This window comes from Epinephelus fuscoguttatus, linkage group LG13 (assembly GCF_011397635.1).
Source record: "Epinephelus fuscoguttatus linkage group LG13, E.fuscoguttatus.final_Chr_v1".
NCBI lineage: Eukaryota > Metazoa > Chordata > Actinopteri > Perciformes > Serranidae > Epinephelus > Epinephelus fuscoguttatus.
This window is the reverse complement of record NC_064764.1, coordinates 40769667-40788261: the sequence shown is the minus strand read 5'-3', so window position 1 is coordinate 40788261 and position 18595 is coordinate 40769667. Positions and strand designations below refer to the sequence as shown.

The 18595-nt window shown below is 42.1% G+C and overlaps 1 protein-coding gene across 1 annotated transcript in view; it reads right to left on the bottom strand.

Moving 5' to 3' along the window:
• The window catches only part of rftn2 (raftlin family member 2), a 33632-nt gene extending 23148 nt beyond the window's left edge, over nucleotides 1-10484 (bottom strand). The window contains exon 1 of the mRNA XM_049594038.1: nucleotides 10035-10484. Within this exon, the coding sequence (XP_049449995.1) occupies nucleotides 10035-10173 (139 nt within the window). The 5' untranslated portion in view covers nucleotides 10174-10484. The remainder of the gene's footprint in view (nucleotides 1-10034) is intronic.
• Between the last annotated feature and the right edge of the window lie 8111 nt (nucleotides 10485-18595).

The following is an 18595-nucleotide window of genomic DNA, read 5'->3' as shown; positions in this document are numbered from 1 at the left end:
TGTGCTGGGCCTCAGAGGACTGCTGCCCAGACCAAGGAGAGGGACTCTGCCTGAGTTTCTGGTTTAAAACTGAGTGGACTGAGAGACATGAGCAGGAGGAGCTGGGCGGCCACAGGCACATGTCGAGGACTGATTTTGTTGTTGTGTGCTGTCCAGTAGTCAATAAAAGAATCTGTGCGTCTGTGCTCAGGAGCTCACAGGGGTAGCAAGAAGGCTTCACCGTGAAACCGCAATATTTTCTAAGACAGTTATCGTACCATGAAAATCTCACACCACTGCAACCCTGGTGGCAAATCTGAGGAAATTCCCTCAGGATGTTCTTGAGATATCGAGTTCACGAGGATAAGACGGACTAACCGTAACATTGGCTGTCTGGATAACCCGTATCACAAAGCTCTATCATGAAAAATGTAGCCTGAAGTTCCTTTTTCTACACTGGTGCCATGTTGTGAGACAGCCTTCTGCTACACACCAAGTCTTTCAACAGGACTTGGTATTGTTATTTCAGTCGTCCTTGTTGTATGATGCAGGTGTTCTTTCTTTATTTCCTTAAACTGTAGTGAAGAGTTTTTTAATTTCAGGATTGTGTGTTTAGTTTTTATATCGAACGTCTTGTGCTTTTTTATGTTTTCTTTGTCTTCTAACATCTTGGGACCAAGTTGGAAATAACCTTAACATGTTTTGGTGTCTTTATCTTGACATCCATAAATAAAACCAATCAATAGAAAACATATAAGCTAAAAAAGAAACATTAAAAACCCCAAAGATGCAAAAACACAAGCAGCTTAATCACAACACCTGCATTGTTTAACGAGGTGTACTGACACCGGTGTGGGTGTGACTTTTTCAACTGGACGACCTCAGAGGCCGTTTACTGGACGGAGCTGTAACAGTGACGAACACAATGAGCAGTTTGCAATAAAAGGATCAATACCTACATGACGACCTCTTCAGAGTCCACATGATTTCTCTCTCACACACACGCACGCGCCCGGATCTTAGTAATGAGCTCACTGCTCAGTATCAGCCATTAGGTGCTTTGATGTGCTGCCTCTGGCTCCAGACCTCCACGTCCACTCTCCTCTCAGACGGGAGTAAAAACGAGGCCAAGCTAACTGGGAGCTCTGCAGCTACTGGGCACAGTGATGGGAGATACACTGGGGGGATGATGGAGTGTGTGACAGTGAGTCTGTGTGTGTCCCAGAAACGATTCGTCGTTTGAAGGAGGCCAGAGAAGGGGGAGTGGAGCAGGGATGATTCTTTTACAGGAATCCTGGTTAATATAAACTTCGATCAGCGTCGCTGCAGATTCTTTAAATAAATCTGGTGTTTTCTGTTTAAAAGGGTGGTGCAGGTGGTGCAGGTGGTGGAACCTGCCTGAACATAAACCATTACAGAAAAGCAGTTCAACAAGATATGCAACAAGATGTATAAAGCTTTCCAGAGTGTGAGGCATCTGTTGGCCAGGTGCTCGCCAGGAATGGCATGTACTGACAGATGTGTTATTTTAGAGGCATTCAGAGACACTGACTCTTCACACCTCCTCCTCCTCCTCCTCCTCCTCCTCCTCTGTTAACAAACTCAAACAGGCAGATTAAAGCACCACAAAAGACACTACGAGGAATTTATTGAGCTTGTATGTTGTGTTGTTAAGCTGTGTGCCCCGTGTTCACACTCACAGTAAGTAAAGAACCCACGGTCAGTTTTATCAAATTTCAAGTTTATCAAACAAGATGACTGCATCAGCATGTTGACAAAACAGAGAGGTACGACTTTGTGCAATTTTATTATGAACTGTAATTTAAGATGTGCAGCTGCAGGCGCCTGAAGAGAGAGTAAGTGCAGTTTTGCCACAACATAAACATAAAATACAACTCCAATAATATTAAAGACTCAGTGTTTTCAGATTTCAGGGTGTTTATTGGCATCTAGCAGTGAGGACTGCAGATTGCAACCAGCTGGAACTTCTGGTAAGAATTCCTTCAGTGTTCATTGTTTAGGAGGTTTTTACCAGGAGCTAAATTATCAGCAGAGATCTCCTCTCCAAAAAAGAAAAAACCCAGAGCTGATGATTTAAACTGGTAAAACACTAAATACAGCAGTTTCAGGTTAAAAAAAAAAATATCAGCGTTTTTCTGCCACTCTCAGCGCAGATGTGCTGCTTATTACAGTGGCAGACATGAAAACACCTAGGTTTGTCCATTCTGGGCTACTGTAGAAACATGGTGGTGCAACATGGCGATCTCTGTAGATGAGGACCTGCTCCCTATGTAGATATAAATGTCTCATTTTAAGGTAACAAAAACACAACAATTCTTAATTTCAGCTGATTATACACTAAACAGAACATACTTATCATATCATATTCCATTGCTGCCAAATTAATCCCCCAAATTCGACACACTGGAGCTTTAGAATAAGCTCACAACAGTTAGGAACGGATTCTTTTGACAGCAGCTGTAGTGGCAAACTTAATTTTAATTCCACAGCCACTCAAAGTTGTTAGCAGAAGGCACAATAATTGGTCTTGACTCGTATGCACCGTGTATTTCTACTCCTTACTCACGAAATCAAAGAAGAGCCAGGTCGTTGTCTTGACCGTTTATTTTCCACGTTGCTGTACATCCAGGTTACATTTTTATCCACAAATTCTGAGCTTCTCTCAGTCGTAAAAACATGAAAACATTAACCATGGGTGTTCCACATTATGCATTTCCAAAGCCTGTTACATAACGGTAACGTGACAATAACTTAACGGTGACATGACGGTCAAAAAACCCTTTTACACCGTACCTCGCACTGCTGCTAACACACTCAAACCTCTATATTGCCTTTTGTGCCGTGATGAGCATGCACAGCGCGTAGTTCAGGTATTACAAGAATAATGGGTAACTGGATGTTTAACATAAAAGTCTAATGCCATTCAGCGGCTTACATAAACAGAACAAGCAATAATTGCAACGATCCACATTAATAAAGTATAAAAACATGCTATAAACCAACCAACTAAATTGTACAATCTTAAGTCAACATTGGCTCCTACAGCAGCCATGCTGGAAATCAAACTGTGGAAGTGCTCAAACTGCGAGACAACCAAGCCAGATTACTGATCTTCAAGGTGATTAAATTAGCACAGAGACGAGGCGTCAGTGGCTTAGTGGATAGAGCAGGCGCCCCATGTACAAGGCTGTTGCCGCAGTGGCCTGGGTTTGACCCCAGCCTGTGGCCCCTTGCTGCATGTCACTCCCTCTCTCTCTCTCTCCCTCTTTTAAAGACAAAAACTGCCCAAAAAGATATCTTTAAAAAAAAAAAAAATCAGCATAGAGACCTCAAACTGCACGTCACATGACAGCCAATGTAGCACAAAGTTGGCCCAAATCTAAAAATAGGCACAGGTGACAAATTCAGGGCTAAAATCAGTTAATTGATTTTAAGGTGCTGCTGCAAACAAGACTTTAGATTAGTCTGGTAACGCCTGGAAGTTTCATCACGCAGGCAGTCGCTTAAAAGGGACAGTTCATCAAATCAAAAATATATATACATTTTTCCTCTTCCCTGTAGAGCTGTTTATCAGTGTGGATAGTTCTGGTGTGAGCTGCAGAGTGTTGGAGATATGGGCCGTAGAGATGTCTGACTTCTCTCCAGTATAACAGAGCTAGATGACACTCAGCTTGTGGAGCTCAAAACTCAACATCAGTGTCTCTGTACAGAAATCATGACCTGGTTACTCAAGATAATCCACACACCATAGATCACTGTGCAGAAGGAAGCGTGCATCTACTGCTAGCTCATGTAGCACCACTGAGCTAGCTGACGTTACAGCTCAGCCGAGGACGCTGCCATTAATGTTTACATCTCGTGCTGTCAAGGACTCGAGCCTCTCGTCCATGAGTAGATGCACGCTTCCTTCTGCTCAGTGATACAGTTGGCTGCTGTAGTTTGAAAGAAAATAGTTCCTACATGAAACTGCTCACAACAAGGTCTGTGGATTATCTTGAGTAACCAGGTCATGATTTCTGTAAAGAGCCACTGATGAGTGTCATCTAGTTCTGTTACACTGGAGAGAAATCAGACATCTCTACGGGCCATATCTGCAACACTCTGCAGCTCACACCAAAACTATCTGACTGATAAACAGCTCTACAAGAAAGAAGAATAATATGCAGTACTGATTTAGGGGTGAACTGTCCCTTTAATAATTCCTGTGTGTTTTTTTAAACAGTGTTGATTAAATCATTCCAGGAAACTTTAGCACCTTTGTTTGGAGCTCTTCAATCATTGGGTATTTTCATTCTGTCCCTGGCTCGGCTCCGTCTGGGAGGTGAGAACAGCTCGAGCGAATTTGGGAGCACATCAAATGTCCTCTCTGTCATGGAGAGACGCCTGCAGAGCTTCGTTTGGAGTGAGGATACAGTCCAGTTTCAAGCCAGCACATTTTGGCTTTTTGTGGATTTCAGCTCTCAGTTGGCGAGAAGAGACGTCACTGACTGAACCGAACACGCCAATTTTCTTTTTACTAAATCATAAAAATGAGGCGATTAACACAGGTTTTACTCAAGCAAACAGTTTAAAGTCTTGTAAAAGCAGAAAGAAATGCCAGCCATCACCAGACCGCACATGACTACTAGAGATTGGAATCGGTTTCTGTTTAGCTCTGCCAGTTACAGAGCGTTCGCACTTTGAGGGAGACGAACACTCGCACATTTAACTCAATCCAGGAACACAGAAAGCCTCCACATTAAACCTGCATTTATTCCATTAACTCACATTTAATGTGCTGGATTATCTTTTATTTTGCTCATAAGAAGCAACTTTGGTGATTAAATCCCACCAGATACAGCTGTGCATCTATAAAGTATTCAGCTTCAACGACTGGAGCCACATGTTGAAATATCTGGGGATGTAAATGACCAAATTCAGGCCACTGAGCGCTGGTTTGATCAACTGCAGGTGAAAAAGTCTCAAGTTTGTAAAGCATGTCTGGAACAGGAGGATCCCCCTAAACACAGCTGCACACAGTCGATCTGCCAAATAACTTGGATAAAATTTTTACCCAGCAGCCACTGCAGTCTTCTCCTCCAGCTGTGCGACTGAGCACAAACACAAACACACATATCTTTAGCAGCGTGTGATCACAAAGAGAAGCGCCTGAGATTTACTTAGATCACTGGTGTTTGTTTAAGGTGGATGTAGACACAATCTGTGACTCACACACACACACACACACACACACTGTCTGAAGCGCTGTATTTATAAGTCTGTGTGAGAGCAGAACTCATGACTCCCTGCTGATGACAGCCACAAACAATCAGACCACTTCAAAACAAATTCCCCCAAAACACAGCCCCATGCAGCAGAGGAGCATTCACCAGGGATGTTAATCATTAACTGTTAACCTACAGGAAGAATTTTGACAACGCCACGATGCTGCTCCTGGGAGACGAGCACCCCTGAACAAGTTAATGACCCAGAGGCAGAGGTGAACATCTGTATCAAAGCGGTCAGATCAACGTCTGCCTGGTTAGCTCGAGCTAACAGAAGAGAGCAGAAAGTGACACTCAGCACCAGACACAAGTGAAAAACTACCTGTGATGATAATTAGATTTTCTCAGATTTTTACTAATGACATTTTTTTGAGTTTTTGATGTCAAAATTTTCTGTTTTTCTTTAGATTAAAACTCTTGAGTTGATTCAGGCGTGATGGCCAACAGACCTTTTTCACAGCGGATATTTTGACTTGTAATAGTAGGAAATGCAAAGGTGAAACTGTTAATATTAATGAAGGCTCAGTTCCATTAAGTGTCACAGTGAGCTGGTACGCACAATGTCAGGACCTCCTCTTAAGGCGCTGACACACCAAGGTGACAGTTGGCCCTAAGTTAACGTTGGGCCATTGTCAGTGCGGTGACCCTTGTCGGCCATGGTCAATTCAGCATGTTGAGTTGGCGTTGGCCACGACCATCTGTGAATGAAATCACTCTGATTGGCAGTTCAGCTCGGCGCAGAGGGAGTGAGACCAAAACGAACTTGTTCCATAAGGTCAGATTATTGTTCTTTATCCATTGAGCTCTTTATTGAAAATGTTTCCTGAAAGTTTGTGTTACTGTTCATTGGTGCACGCTAAACATACTTTATTCTTTCAACATTGGATTTTGTCGTGAACGTGCTAACTAGCTAGCTAGCAAGCTAGTCTTCCTGTTAACCTGCTGTTATGGAGAGTTATTTCCTCTCATGCAGGCGCAGAACGGACATACTGGTTGGTCGTGAGCCGTAGCCTTCGCGATGCGTTCATGTGCAACTTTTTGGCTGAGACATCAGGCGACACAGCAGGGGGCCTTCGTTGTGTCAGGGCCTTAATCTGACGTCTTCAGATATTGTCACCAGCAAAGGATTTTGACACCAGCCAACAACATTACTTGTGTGTCACTCTTAAGTAAACTTCTTTACTTGAAGTTAGATGAAGTCCATCTGCATCCAGGATCTCACCAAACAAATGTCAGGGAGCATATAAACAGTCTGAGCTGCTGGTTGTCGGCCATGTTTGTTTGGGTACAAGAACACACAACAACTAGTGTTTCTGCAGAATTGGCAGGTTTGTGTTGTCTCATGTTTTTACTCTGTCGTACGGTTTCTGCTCCTTCCAGGCTGACAAACAGAATCTGTGCAAGTTGGTGGAAAAAATCTTTGTGTTTTTGCAGGTTTCAGATAATGCTCAGGTTTGTCCCAGATGTTAGTCCTCTATGGTTTCGTTGGTCTGACAAAAACAAGACATTCAAAGACATCACCACAGACTCTGGGCAGTTGTGGTGACAGTTGTTCACTATTTTCTGACGTTTTATAAAAGCTTATTAATAGTAACAATAATGAAAGCCATCGTTAGAGGTGAGTCTACATGATCTGAGCTCATGCAGACAGGACTCCACGCAGGACAATCCTGAAGTCATTACTTTCCTTCCCTGACCCCCCTAATTTGGAGAGCAGCACTTTCCTCCATGATTCATTATCGTGCCGGCCTGCTGTTTACATGCTCGGCTCCCATTCAGAACTTAATCACCATTTCCTTCCAAATAGGTCACAGTCACAACAGCCAGTCTGAGGACCAGATGAAGGGATTATCCCCGAAAAAATGGCAACTGCACAGCAGGTGGGGTTCTCTCTGCAGGTTTCTGCATGCCTAACACATGGGAAGGGTTGTGTGTGTCCATGTGTGTGTGCCAAGGGAAGAAGAAGAAGGGTCGCTAGTGAAGGCAGGAAAAAACCTTGTGTGACCTATTTCTAGATAGGCTGAAGCAGCGGCTCTGTTGCTAGGAAAAGTCTGGATGCTGTAACGTTGCACAGACGCAGTTTAAAGGAGATTTAAAATGAAAGTGAGTTAAATCTTCAAACATTAACACTTAACACTTTACAGGTAAATACAAACGCTGTGTGAAAAACAAAATCATAATATGTTCAGATTAAACGACCATAAACAGGATGTCTGCTATTTATGAGGACAAATAAACAAAGAGGAGTGTTTTAGCCAAAGGACGGAACAAGTAGGGGCATTTTTAAAATGATAATCAACATGTTAATGAGTGCTAAGCCAGCACTGAGGGCTAACATCCTCAGGGCACGGTCACACATGCCTGGAATTAACAGTGGAGAATACATATCACTTCCATTCAATGCCAGTGAAAGGCAAATAAAACATTCACTTACAGCCTCAACTAATAGCACAGAATTATATGTGGAGGAGTAAGTGTGCTGTGTAATCAACTGATATTGTTTGATACTGGCCATGAAAAATACAAAGTGTCCCACACAGAGCTGCAGCCTGGCTGGCAGTGAGTTGGCAGACAGGCGGCAGCTCTGAGCAGCTCTCACAACTATTCTCTCTTCCTGCACATTATTCTTTACATACCTGCAAATTCACAGTTTTGTTCGCAATAAATTAGCAAGTTGACACGCCTCTCGATGCTTTTCTGTGACGACAGCTATGATGTCATGTATTTACAATCAAAGTCAAACCTTTTCTTCAACCTCTCTGAATCCTGTGAGGGCTCATTGGGAGGAGGAGATCTCTGGGGAGCTTTGGGGGAGTATTCTTGAACGTGTGCATACCTCATCTGTCTGCGCCAGACATGCGTTGATTCGTGTAAAATTCACTGCGTAGCTAATGGACTGTGATTGTCAATACTTTGTCAGAGATAACTGGGACACTTATCAAGCCTATAATGCCATTACGGCTCTGTTTGGTATCCCTCAGTTTCCGTTGCCTAGGCTTGGAGCAGATCTTGTAGCTTTTGTGACATTACTGGCGGCGTCTCATATTAACGAGATGGGAATCACCGACACCGCCTCCCGCACTTGTGGATAAAAGAGATTCTCAGTAATTTACAGCTTGATAAAAGAAAAAGCATCAAATCTTCACACTGGAGGAGAAACCAGTGAATGTTTTAGTGTTTCAGACTGAAGAATGAAACAAAACATTCATCAGTGGACAAACTATTTGACAGTTCATTTTGTCATCGACATATTGAGTAATTAACTCATCATCATTTTAGGTCAAATAAATTGTAAGAAAAGAGAAAAGTTCCCAGCTAGGTCACATCCTTAAACTGCACCAGTTGAAACAAAATATCAATATTTACTGAGGTGTTGATGTAACCAAGCAAAACATCAAATCCTCACATTTGAAAGAGTGAAAAGTTGAGGATTAATTTTCTGTTGATACACGGTTCAACAAGTCAATATAAATCTCCTTTTAAACACATTTAAACACAGAAGAGCAAAGAGAACTATACGACACGGCAGTTTGGTCGCTGTATTTCTTGTCAGCATGAAAACACAAAGTCATTTTCCTATTTTGATGCTAACAAACAACAAAAAAAACAAGATTTGAATTCATTTTTTTTCTCCACAGTTGAATTAGGGCTCCAACTATCAAGATTCATTTTTGCCTGATTATTTTCTCGATTAATCGATCAGTTGTTTGGTCAATGAAATGTCAGAAAATGGTGAAAAATGTTCCAGAGTCTAAGACGACATCCTCAAACTTCTTGTTTTGTCCCTAACCCAAAGACTCTCAGCCACAGAGAAGCAAATAAACCAAAAAATATTCACATTTAAGGAGCTGGAAGTGGAGAATTTTTTTTCTTGAAACAATCACTCAAACTAGCTAATCGATTATCAGATTAGTTGGCGACTAATTTAACTGAGTGAGATCATTGAATGGAATCAGTCAGGCTACAGACCTGTGTCTTTAATCTGCCTTTAATGTGGTGTAACATTACATTCATTTATTTATTTACTTTCTTTTTATTCTATGGACTTTAATCATCATATCTATCAGTTTGATCTGTTTTGTTTGGTTTGCCTTTTTTATATTTTATTGTCTTACTGTTATAATTTTTTAGTCTTGCAAAACTTTCCGTTCAGTTGTTTGTGTTCTCCTTTAAATCATGACCTGTGTCACTCTAATGTTGCCATGTGGAGCACTTTGGGCTGCATGTTTGTATGACAGTACACTACAGGTGAAAACAGTTTTTCATGCACAGGTCATGCACACAAGTTTGTTTCCGTAATGTCTCCTTTCAGACTTGTGTAAAGAAAAAGTCAAATATGAAGGTGTTTAATATAGTTCAGATTTCTGTTCTGGAGATTTAATTACGCTATGCTTCGTTTTCATATTTAATCACAACATTTCAGATATATTGCAAGACAAAACTGTTTTATGTAAGTCAGGAGGTGGAGAAGTGTCATGGTGATTACTCAACAGTTCATTCACTTGTGCGTAAATGAGTGATTTAAATGATTAATCGATGATCAGAGGTGCTGCAGACTGATCTTCTGTCCACTGTCTAATCAGCTCATCACCTATTGTTTCAGCACTGATGCAAACATCACTCTTTCTGTATCCAGGTGAGTTCTGGTTTTAGTTTGAACCATGAAAGGAAATAAAAATAGTTTTATCATAAGCAGAAATATATTGATTAATCGATTTAGGTAGGAACGTGGTGTTATGCTGGATGATCTGATGGATAACAGTTTCCTACCTTCCAGGCTGAAGTCCAGCAGCACATACTCGTACACAGTGTCAGTCTTAGTCTCCACCTGTGGTCTCTTTAAGGTGGAGTAGATCTTCCCGGGGCTGCTGTCCTCCGGGTCTTCCAGTTTCCGTAAGCCGCAGCCCATGGCCTCTGAGGCGGGGAGCAGCCGCTCACAGAGCGCGGCGGGAGCACCGGAGACACACACACACACACACACACACACTCTCACACACACACACTCAGCTTCTCTTCAGGCTTCAACTTTAACGGGACTGCTCCATCACCTCCCGCTCCGTCCTCCCCGTTACTCCCTCTGAGAGCTCACACACAGATGAGCAGGATGAACCGGAGCACCGGAGACGCGCCGGTTACCGGACACAGGACACAGTGTTTTAACGGGGACCAAGCGTCCCGCTGATGTGGCCGCAGGTCTGAAGCGTGGAGAGGAGGAGCCGCTGTCTCTGGAAAAAAAAAAAAAAGTTTCCTCCACAATCAAGCCCCCGAAATAAGACAACTTCCGGTCACTGTTTCAAAATAAGATACTGGAATAAACTGAAGGAAAACATTTAGATTAAGAATAACATTTTTATTTGTTGTTTTATTTGTTTGTTTTCTTGAGCTTTTGTTTATTGTAGTATTGTCAGGTCCAAAACCAAAAGTATTCTCAGAACATTCCTCTGTTGGGTACTCTCAGTGTTATCCAGAACATTTTCCCAGTGGTGTAAAGTAACTAAGTAATGATACTCTGTTACTGCAGCTCCTTGAGTATTTTATGGAGTATCTGAACTTTGCTTGAGTTCTTTATATTTCTGTCAGCTTCCACTTTCACTGCTACATTTTCCCTGAGCATCTTAGTGACTACAAAATAAGGAAGGAAGGGAGGAAGGCACAGACAGACGACTGAAGCCATGGGAGTGAAGGAAAAACTGGATTTTAATTTTTTAAATCCTTTATTTATTTATTTTTAACTTATTTTTTCCAAATACATTTTTTTTGCCACAGCGAATCACCTGCCTCCATCTAACCCTATCCTCTGCATCCTCTTCTCTCACAACTGTACTCAAGTATCAAAATTAATTTTATGATATTAAACGCGGGCGGCACGGTGGTGCAGTGGTTAGCAATGTCGCCTCACAGCAAGAGTGTTCCTGGTTCAATCCCAGGAGGGAGCCCTTCCTCCCACAGTCCAAAGACATGCAGGTTAATTGGTGACACTAAATTGTCCGTAGGTGTGAATGTGAGTGTGAATGGTTGTCTGTCTCTATGTGTCAGCCCTGTGACAGTCTGGTGACCTGTCCAGAGTGAACCCTGCCTCTCACCCAGTGTCAGCTGGGATAGGCTCCAGCCCCCTGTGACCCCCAACAGGATAAGTGGTTACGAAAATGGATGGATGGATATTAAACACAAGTATTGAAAGTAACAGTACAAGTAAATCCTTGTAATAAAATAGAAGCAGTTCAAATTTTGAGACTTATTAAGTTTATTTCAGCTCCTGTTTTCAAACTTCCTTGAAGCTGTAATTGGGGCCATGTGTAATCATTCCCACCTCCGTCTACAACACCCCTGTCAAGTCAAAGTACTCATACAAAACGGCTCCACTGACAGTGTTATAACTTATATTACTGTAGAATATCATATTCTAACTAACAAATAGCCCCCATGTGAGGTCATTCTAATGAAGAATGAATAGGGAGTGCTGCACTGAGTCAAGAAACTAGGTGATGGTGATGGTTTAAAGTCAGGTGACTGTCCAGCTTCCCTCCTTTATGTAGACGTCCATGGTGTAAGTTGGAGTTCTTATCCAGGTATTATCATTATAATAACCTGAAACTAAGAATCTACATGTTTTCATTACCTCAGAATGAGTCTTTTATGTCTTCATGTGGAGCAGGTCTTCTTCCACAGAGGCTGCCATGTTGATTCTACAGTAGCCCAGAGCAGACAAAACTACTCACTGGCTCTGCAGAGGACCATTCGCTTTTTTGTGTTTCCTGTTTTTCCCTTCGGTCACTGTAGTTCTCTTACACACTTGGCACATGGGTAAAGTTTCTGTTCTGCAGCCTCACCGCTAGATGTCACAACAATCCTTCACACAGGACCTTTAATTACTCGAGTAACTGTACTCAGTTACTTTCCATCACTGGTCCTGAACTAACAGGTCAATAATGTTTAACTTCACATGCAGCCACTCAGAATATGAAACAAGGACTCTGATGATGAAAACAGTGAGGAGTAAACCTGCAGGAAACACAGAGGACGTGTGCAGCCACAGACCTGGGATCTGTTAAACACACTTTATGGGTTCATCTCTCCGTCACTAATGAGGGACTTCAGATGGAGCGCAGCCGCCTGCTGCGCCTCAGCCCTCAACTCTGTGCTCTTAATGGTCTTAAGTGGAAATCAGAGAGTGACAGAGGTCAGAGGTCGGCAGCATTAAGGCGTGTGTGTGTGCTGGGGTCACTGCCTCGACCTCGCAGTTTGACGCCACATGGTCCGGATGTGGTTACAGATTCATTAGACAACATGAGAACAGTGGTAAGAAAACGAGGCGGCAGCAGTCAGAGTGTTAAGTTACACAGATCACAGATGAAGAAAGTCAATCCTCACTGTGGCCACGGTGAGAAATGTTCACTGATTGCGTTTCTCAAACGGCAGATGGCCGACAGTACAGGCAGGAAGTTAAAGACTACATGCTGATAGTGCTGCAACATTTTGTCCTCAGTGAGCTCCAGTGTGTGGAGGAAGTATTCACATCCTTGTGTAAAAGTCCTGCATGCAAAAACTTTACTTAAGGTAAAATACGTATTATTGTTTTGCCTGTGTGTATCAGTTTATGTCCCCTCTCTCTATTCAGAGGGTTTGTGGGGTCTGTGAACGCAGTGCAGGCAGAACTCTTCTTTTCTTTCCCTCAGTTTGCAGGGTTTTGAGTCTCAACTGATCAGTTAACACGTTCTCATCTGAATTTGTCAAACACCGTCGCTTTGTTAGTGGACCTAAACATCAAAATATGACGCACTAGGTGCTCCTCTGCTTCTGTTCTTCTGTGTTTTCAAAATAAACCTCAGTTGTCACAGGAAATGCACAGTTTTTGCTTGTTGCATGCAAACAGTCTTTATCAAAATAAACTTACGATGTAGGTGTAGCAACAAAAGCACATGGTTAGGTTTAGAAAAAAACATTACGTCGTCACTACTGTAGCATGCTTCACATACGAGCACGATACTTTGTCACTGAAATAACTCCATTGTCTTGTGGTCAATGGCATTATGGAGCTCCTGGTTGAAAGGCTGGAGTTTGTCTGACCCATCCACCTCCCTGCCCGCCCACCCTAAAGGGACTTTGTCACTCTTGCTGGCAGCATTGCAAACTCCCGCTGGCCAGTGTGTTTAATAACACCGCAAACACTGCCTTTGTGCGTCGGCATCTGATGCAGATATCCCCTGACAAAGAGGCAGTATTTGACAAGTTTGTTAGCCTCAGTAAGTGCCGCCACCCAGTGCATATCATACTGCTGCAAACGGTGCCTTTGTGCTTCAGTGGTGGGAATGAGACCAGTTGATCCAATCAGAGCTGATCAGATCAGAGGCCTGTACTATGAAGCCAGTTCAACTTACCCAGGATATCTTTCATTATCTGGTTTTACTAACCTTCATTTTGGCCGTCTGGATAACTGGTACTACAAAGGTGGTTATGAACTAGGGCGCCATTGAACAGTAATGGCGCCCGACCACGTATCATGTCGACGTGGAAAGGACAGCTTTTTTTGTCAGTGTCTGACACTGGAAGTGAATTTGGATGACTTCAATGTGAGACCAAGCTGTGGCAGCAGGTGTTTTAATCCTGGTGGGCTGCAACAAATGAATGAATGTGTGGAAAACACTGCATCTATGTTTTTACATCAACCACCGTTCTCCTAGTTTTTCTACATACTTAGCGAGCAGGGTCTCACTCCGAAGAGACTCTCACTCCAATCCAACGCTTGGGCAGTGACTTGCGGTGCCAGAAACCAATGCAAAAAAGGCTTCCTTTGATGTCAGCATGATATGCAGCCAGTTGCCGTTATAGTTTGACAACGCCCGGCAGCATCACGTATGGCGAAGAGTCTGGTTTCCATTAACTCTGAATTTTGTCTGGATTCTGGTTCCGGTCTAGAGAGCGGATCCGGAATTCACCAAATTCACCGAAGTAAAAGTGTTCACCAAAATAAAACTTAAAATTCTGGCACACCATCGATTTCCGTCTCCGGATTAGTACCATATTGTTGTTGTGGTTGTTGCTGTAGTTGATAGAGCATGCTACATGGCGAGCATCACGCAGTTTTCCTCTCTCTTCCGCCCCCACCGCCCCAAACTTCATCGAAAAAATGCATTTACAAACTACAGGTATAATGTACAAAACTAGGGTCAAGTGCCTATTAAATAAAACAGACAACTGAAATAGACAATAACTTGTAATACAATTAAATACAATAAAAGAAAAATTTAACTTAATGGCTTGGGGCTTTTCTTGTAAATTATATTCTTTAAATTAAAAAGTTTCACCGTATTTTTATTAGCTTGGTGCTTTTATTTTGACGGAAAGGCGCATCCATCGAATTCCAGATCCTGTCTCTCTCGCCCTGGTTCCGGTTCCTTACCAAAACGGCCACTAAACGGCCCCAGACTAGTTTGTGCCCATAAGATTGTAAAGCCAAACCCTGCTCTTTTTTCCTAAACCCAACAACGTGTGTTTGTTGTTGAAGGTAAAAAAAACCCATAAATTTGTGGTGCTGTACCGACGTAGTACGTTTATTCTCAAAGAGACTGTATGTAAGCATTGAATTTCCTATGAAAAGGGAAGTGTATCTTGAAAGACGAGAAGGTGACACGATGTCCTAGACCATCAACAACCAACACACCCAGAGTACCTTGGACGTCATATGTGGACGTGGAAAGTCCATGACCAAAACGTCAATGTGTGACGAGGTCACAATGAGAATGTGTTGGCCTAGCACATGGGAGAGGTTTCAGTTGGTTGCAATCTGCAATCTCACCACTAGATGCCACTAAATCTTACATACTAGACCTTTAACTCATGAGCTGCCTGTGTCTTTTATATCCTCTGTCTTTTATACATTTAAGTGTTTTTTATCAGTTCTTTTAAAAGTTGTTGTTTTCATGTCTTTGTAACTCTATTTTGAAACTTGCTTTATAAATATACATTATGATCATTATTGTTGCTGTTGAATCAATTTATAATTTCTAGCTGTGCAAACATAATAAGGAATAGAAGGTCAACTAAGCGTCAAGATTTTAAGGCAGCCAGGTTACTTTTTCAGGAATAGTTCATCTTATTTGCAATGTTAAGTTCATTCAGTGAATTGAAAAGTGTAGTTTGTCCACACAACTAAAGTTTCTATTTTCTATCAGTATGACATAAAACTAAGTCGTCAACATCATTAACAATATTGGTTTCCAAAATGTAGTGAAGAAGCACAAAGTTGTAAGGAGTGTGATCTGAACCCAAAATGCAGCACTCCAGACATCAGTGACAGCTGATAGCGACTGATGGCGTGGTCAAGAGGGCGAGGGGTCCAGAACCAAACTGGGCTGCAGCAGACAACTGGCGAGCAGGTGGGAACATTCATGCTGAAGCATCGTCACAGGAAAACACTACACAGCCACAGGTAGATGGAGCAGGTAAGCAGCACTCTTTATAGTGGCAGGAAGTAACCATCCACAGGTGAGAGCAGCTGGCCTGATGAGCTGGGTGTGGCAGACAGGCAGGAGTGGTAAGTGTGTGGGCAGGTGATAGGCTGGCAGGTAGGTGTGGTGGCAAGGCGGGGTGAATGGAAAGTTACAGGAGCGAGCTGAGAGCATGGTTTGTATGGCAGGTAAAAAGTGCCCACTGTGACATAAAGTAACATAAAATGGAAATATTTGATTTAAGAACCTCAGAACTGTACTTTGTGAGTAAATATACTCAGTTACATGTTGTGCAGCTATTAGTCATCTGTACGTTATTTGTTATTTGCTAGAATTTGGGAACACTTTAAGTCCCTTAATCAGCATTTATAAGCAGCATATAAACATTTTATAAATCATTGATAATGTACTCAGCTTTAAGAACATTTGAAGTGTTTATAAATGTGCAGTATTTGTCAGTAAATATAAGTCCTCCTTTAAAGACATGTCACTGTATTTCATTATGATGTCATCCTCCACCTATGGGTGCTCTCAGGAGCAGTTATAGCTGTCAACAGATACATATCTGCTCACAAATACACCACAGTGTGTCACAAACTATATATACTGCTTATAAATGCTACAGGTGGACATATGTGACAAAGAGATATATTTATATACACAGTTTATACACAGTAAATATTTTTAGGATGCACTGCTGTTCTTCTTTCCTCTGATAACGTGTCTCATCCAGCAGCTGCTTCCTGTTGTCGTTTCCTTCCTGTCATTCATTCAGACAGACGAACAGTTCAGGTGCTGAAATCAACAGACAGGAAAACATATATCAATAACTCCAGAATAAATAATGATGTTAGTTATTAACCTCTGATGTCATGACATTAATTAATATGTTGTAAATAAAATAACATGATGAGTTCTGTGTCGTGTTTTCTGACACACTGAGAGGAACCGTTCAGCAACAATTATCTTTCTAAAGTCGTCAACAACGAGACCAGATGAGCAATTAGGGGAGAGCTGACATGGATCCAAGTGCTGCAGTGTGTGTGTCGTGTGTAGTGTGTGTGTGTGTTTGACAGGCAGCACCTGGCAGTGGTTTCTGCATGAGGGTATGCAGCTGGCGTCACTGGCTCAGAGCCTCAGCTGCCACTCTGACTGTAGAGCCCCCTATCTGTGTGTGTGTGTGTGTGTGTGTGCGTGTGTGTGTGCGCGCATGTGTGTGTGTGTTACTTTTTAAAATGTAAGTATATTTTGACGCCAATACTTTTATTTAAGCTTTAACTGAATATTTCTACACTGCAGTATTCCTACTTTTACCAAAGTTAATTTAAGTATTAGGTATTCTGTACGAGACACAGTGTCTCCAAGGAGCATTAAATATACTCAGCACACACACACACACACACACACACACACACAGTGTTTTGGGGTGAAATAATGCCTCAGAAATAACTCACAAACTTGACTTTGCCTTCAGCAGGAAACCACTATCATTCAGGAGCTCCACCCGTCCAAGACGCGCTGGGAAGGAAACCCGGGGCTCCTCCTTCACTAAACACAGCCCTCAGTGTGGGAAGGAAGTGACCAGTTCATACAGCAGTACATTAAACACATCACATTGATTCATAAGGTCATGATGAGATCAGAGGAGCTGTTTAACATCATGTGTGCCACTGGTTTTGTCTGTTTTATTATCGTTTTTAATGAATTATTAATTATTATTAATTTAATGAAGTAATTCGCTGCATATTTATTATGTACTGATGTATGTTTGCTTATTGTAATACATCTTTCTACTCATGTAATGAAAAGTTTATGTTAATGTTTTTAGTAACAACGCTGAAAAGTCAAAATGTCTTCTGTGAAAATATTAATAAAGGTTAATAGATTAATAAATAAACTGAGCATCATAAATGAACAAAGGGATAAATCTGTGTGTGCTGTGTGTGTGTTGGTTCCTTTGCTGATGGCGCCATCTTGTGTTGACCAGTGGTACATTCAGACAGGGAGGAACTCACTGGTGTTCAACATGATCACTTTGAAGCATGTTTTGTGTCCTTGGCACCTGTACTTTGAGTATTTCAGTGTGGTGATACTTCATACTTCTACTCCTCCATAATTCAGAGGGACACACTTTACTTTTTACTTCACAGCCTTCATCTTGCAGCCACAGTTACATGAAGAACATTTAACATACAAAGCATGTGAGAATATGATGAACTAACTATAAAGACGTTAAAATAAAACCCAACAGATGTCGCAAACTCACAGTAGTTTAGTTAAAAGAAGCATAATTTATCAGCCCAAGATTAACTTAACTAATGGGATGTGTCAATCAGCAAAGTCAGTTATGAAAGCCATGCATGGATGTGTGTCAGGTGTGCTGCAGAGGTGTTAAAGGTGCACACAGAAAAGCAGGTGAACACATGAGGCAGCTTTTATGGCCTGGGGGCCAGACGAGGTATGTTATCCCTCCAGGGTGTCCTGGGTCTGCCTCGGGGCCTCCTCCGAGAATCGCCACCTTAACGTGGTAGACGGGTTTGTGTGTCCCTGTGAACCTGGGAGCTGTGACCCGCCGTCTGGGCTCAGCCCAAATAAGTAACATGGAGCCGCAGCCACCTGCAGGGACAGGAATCAGGGTGAGGTGCATTGTGTGCCAGGCAGCAGATAGGAGCGGGGCCCCGGGCATGCTGATGCCTGGCGTCACACACTATTTACTATTTTTTTCATAATCAATAATCTAATAATACACAGCAGCAGAAAAGTCACGTGAGCTATTTTCTTCTGTGTTTAGAATTTTGCTTTGGTATATTTTCTAATAACACACATTTTTCTTAAATAACACTAGACGCAGCACATTTCCTTGTGACAAGGTATTTTTATATT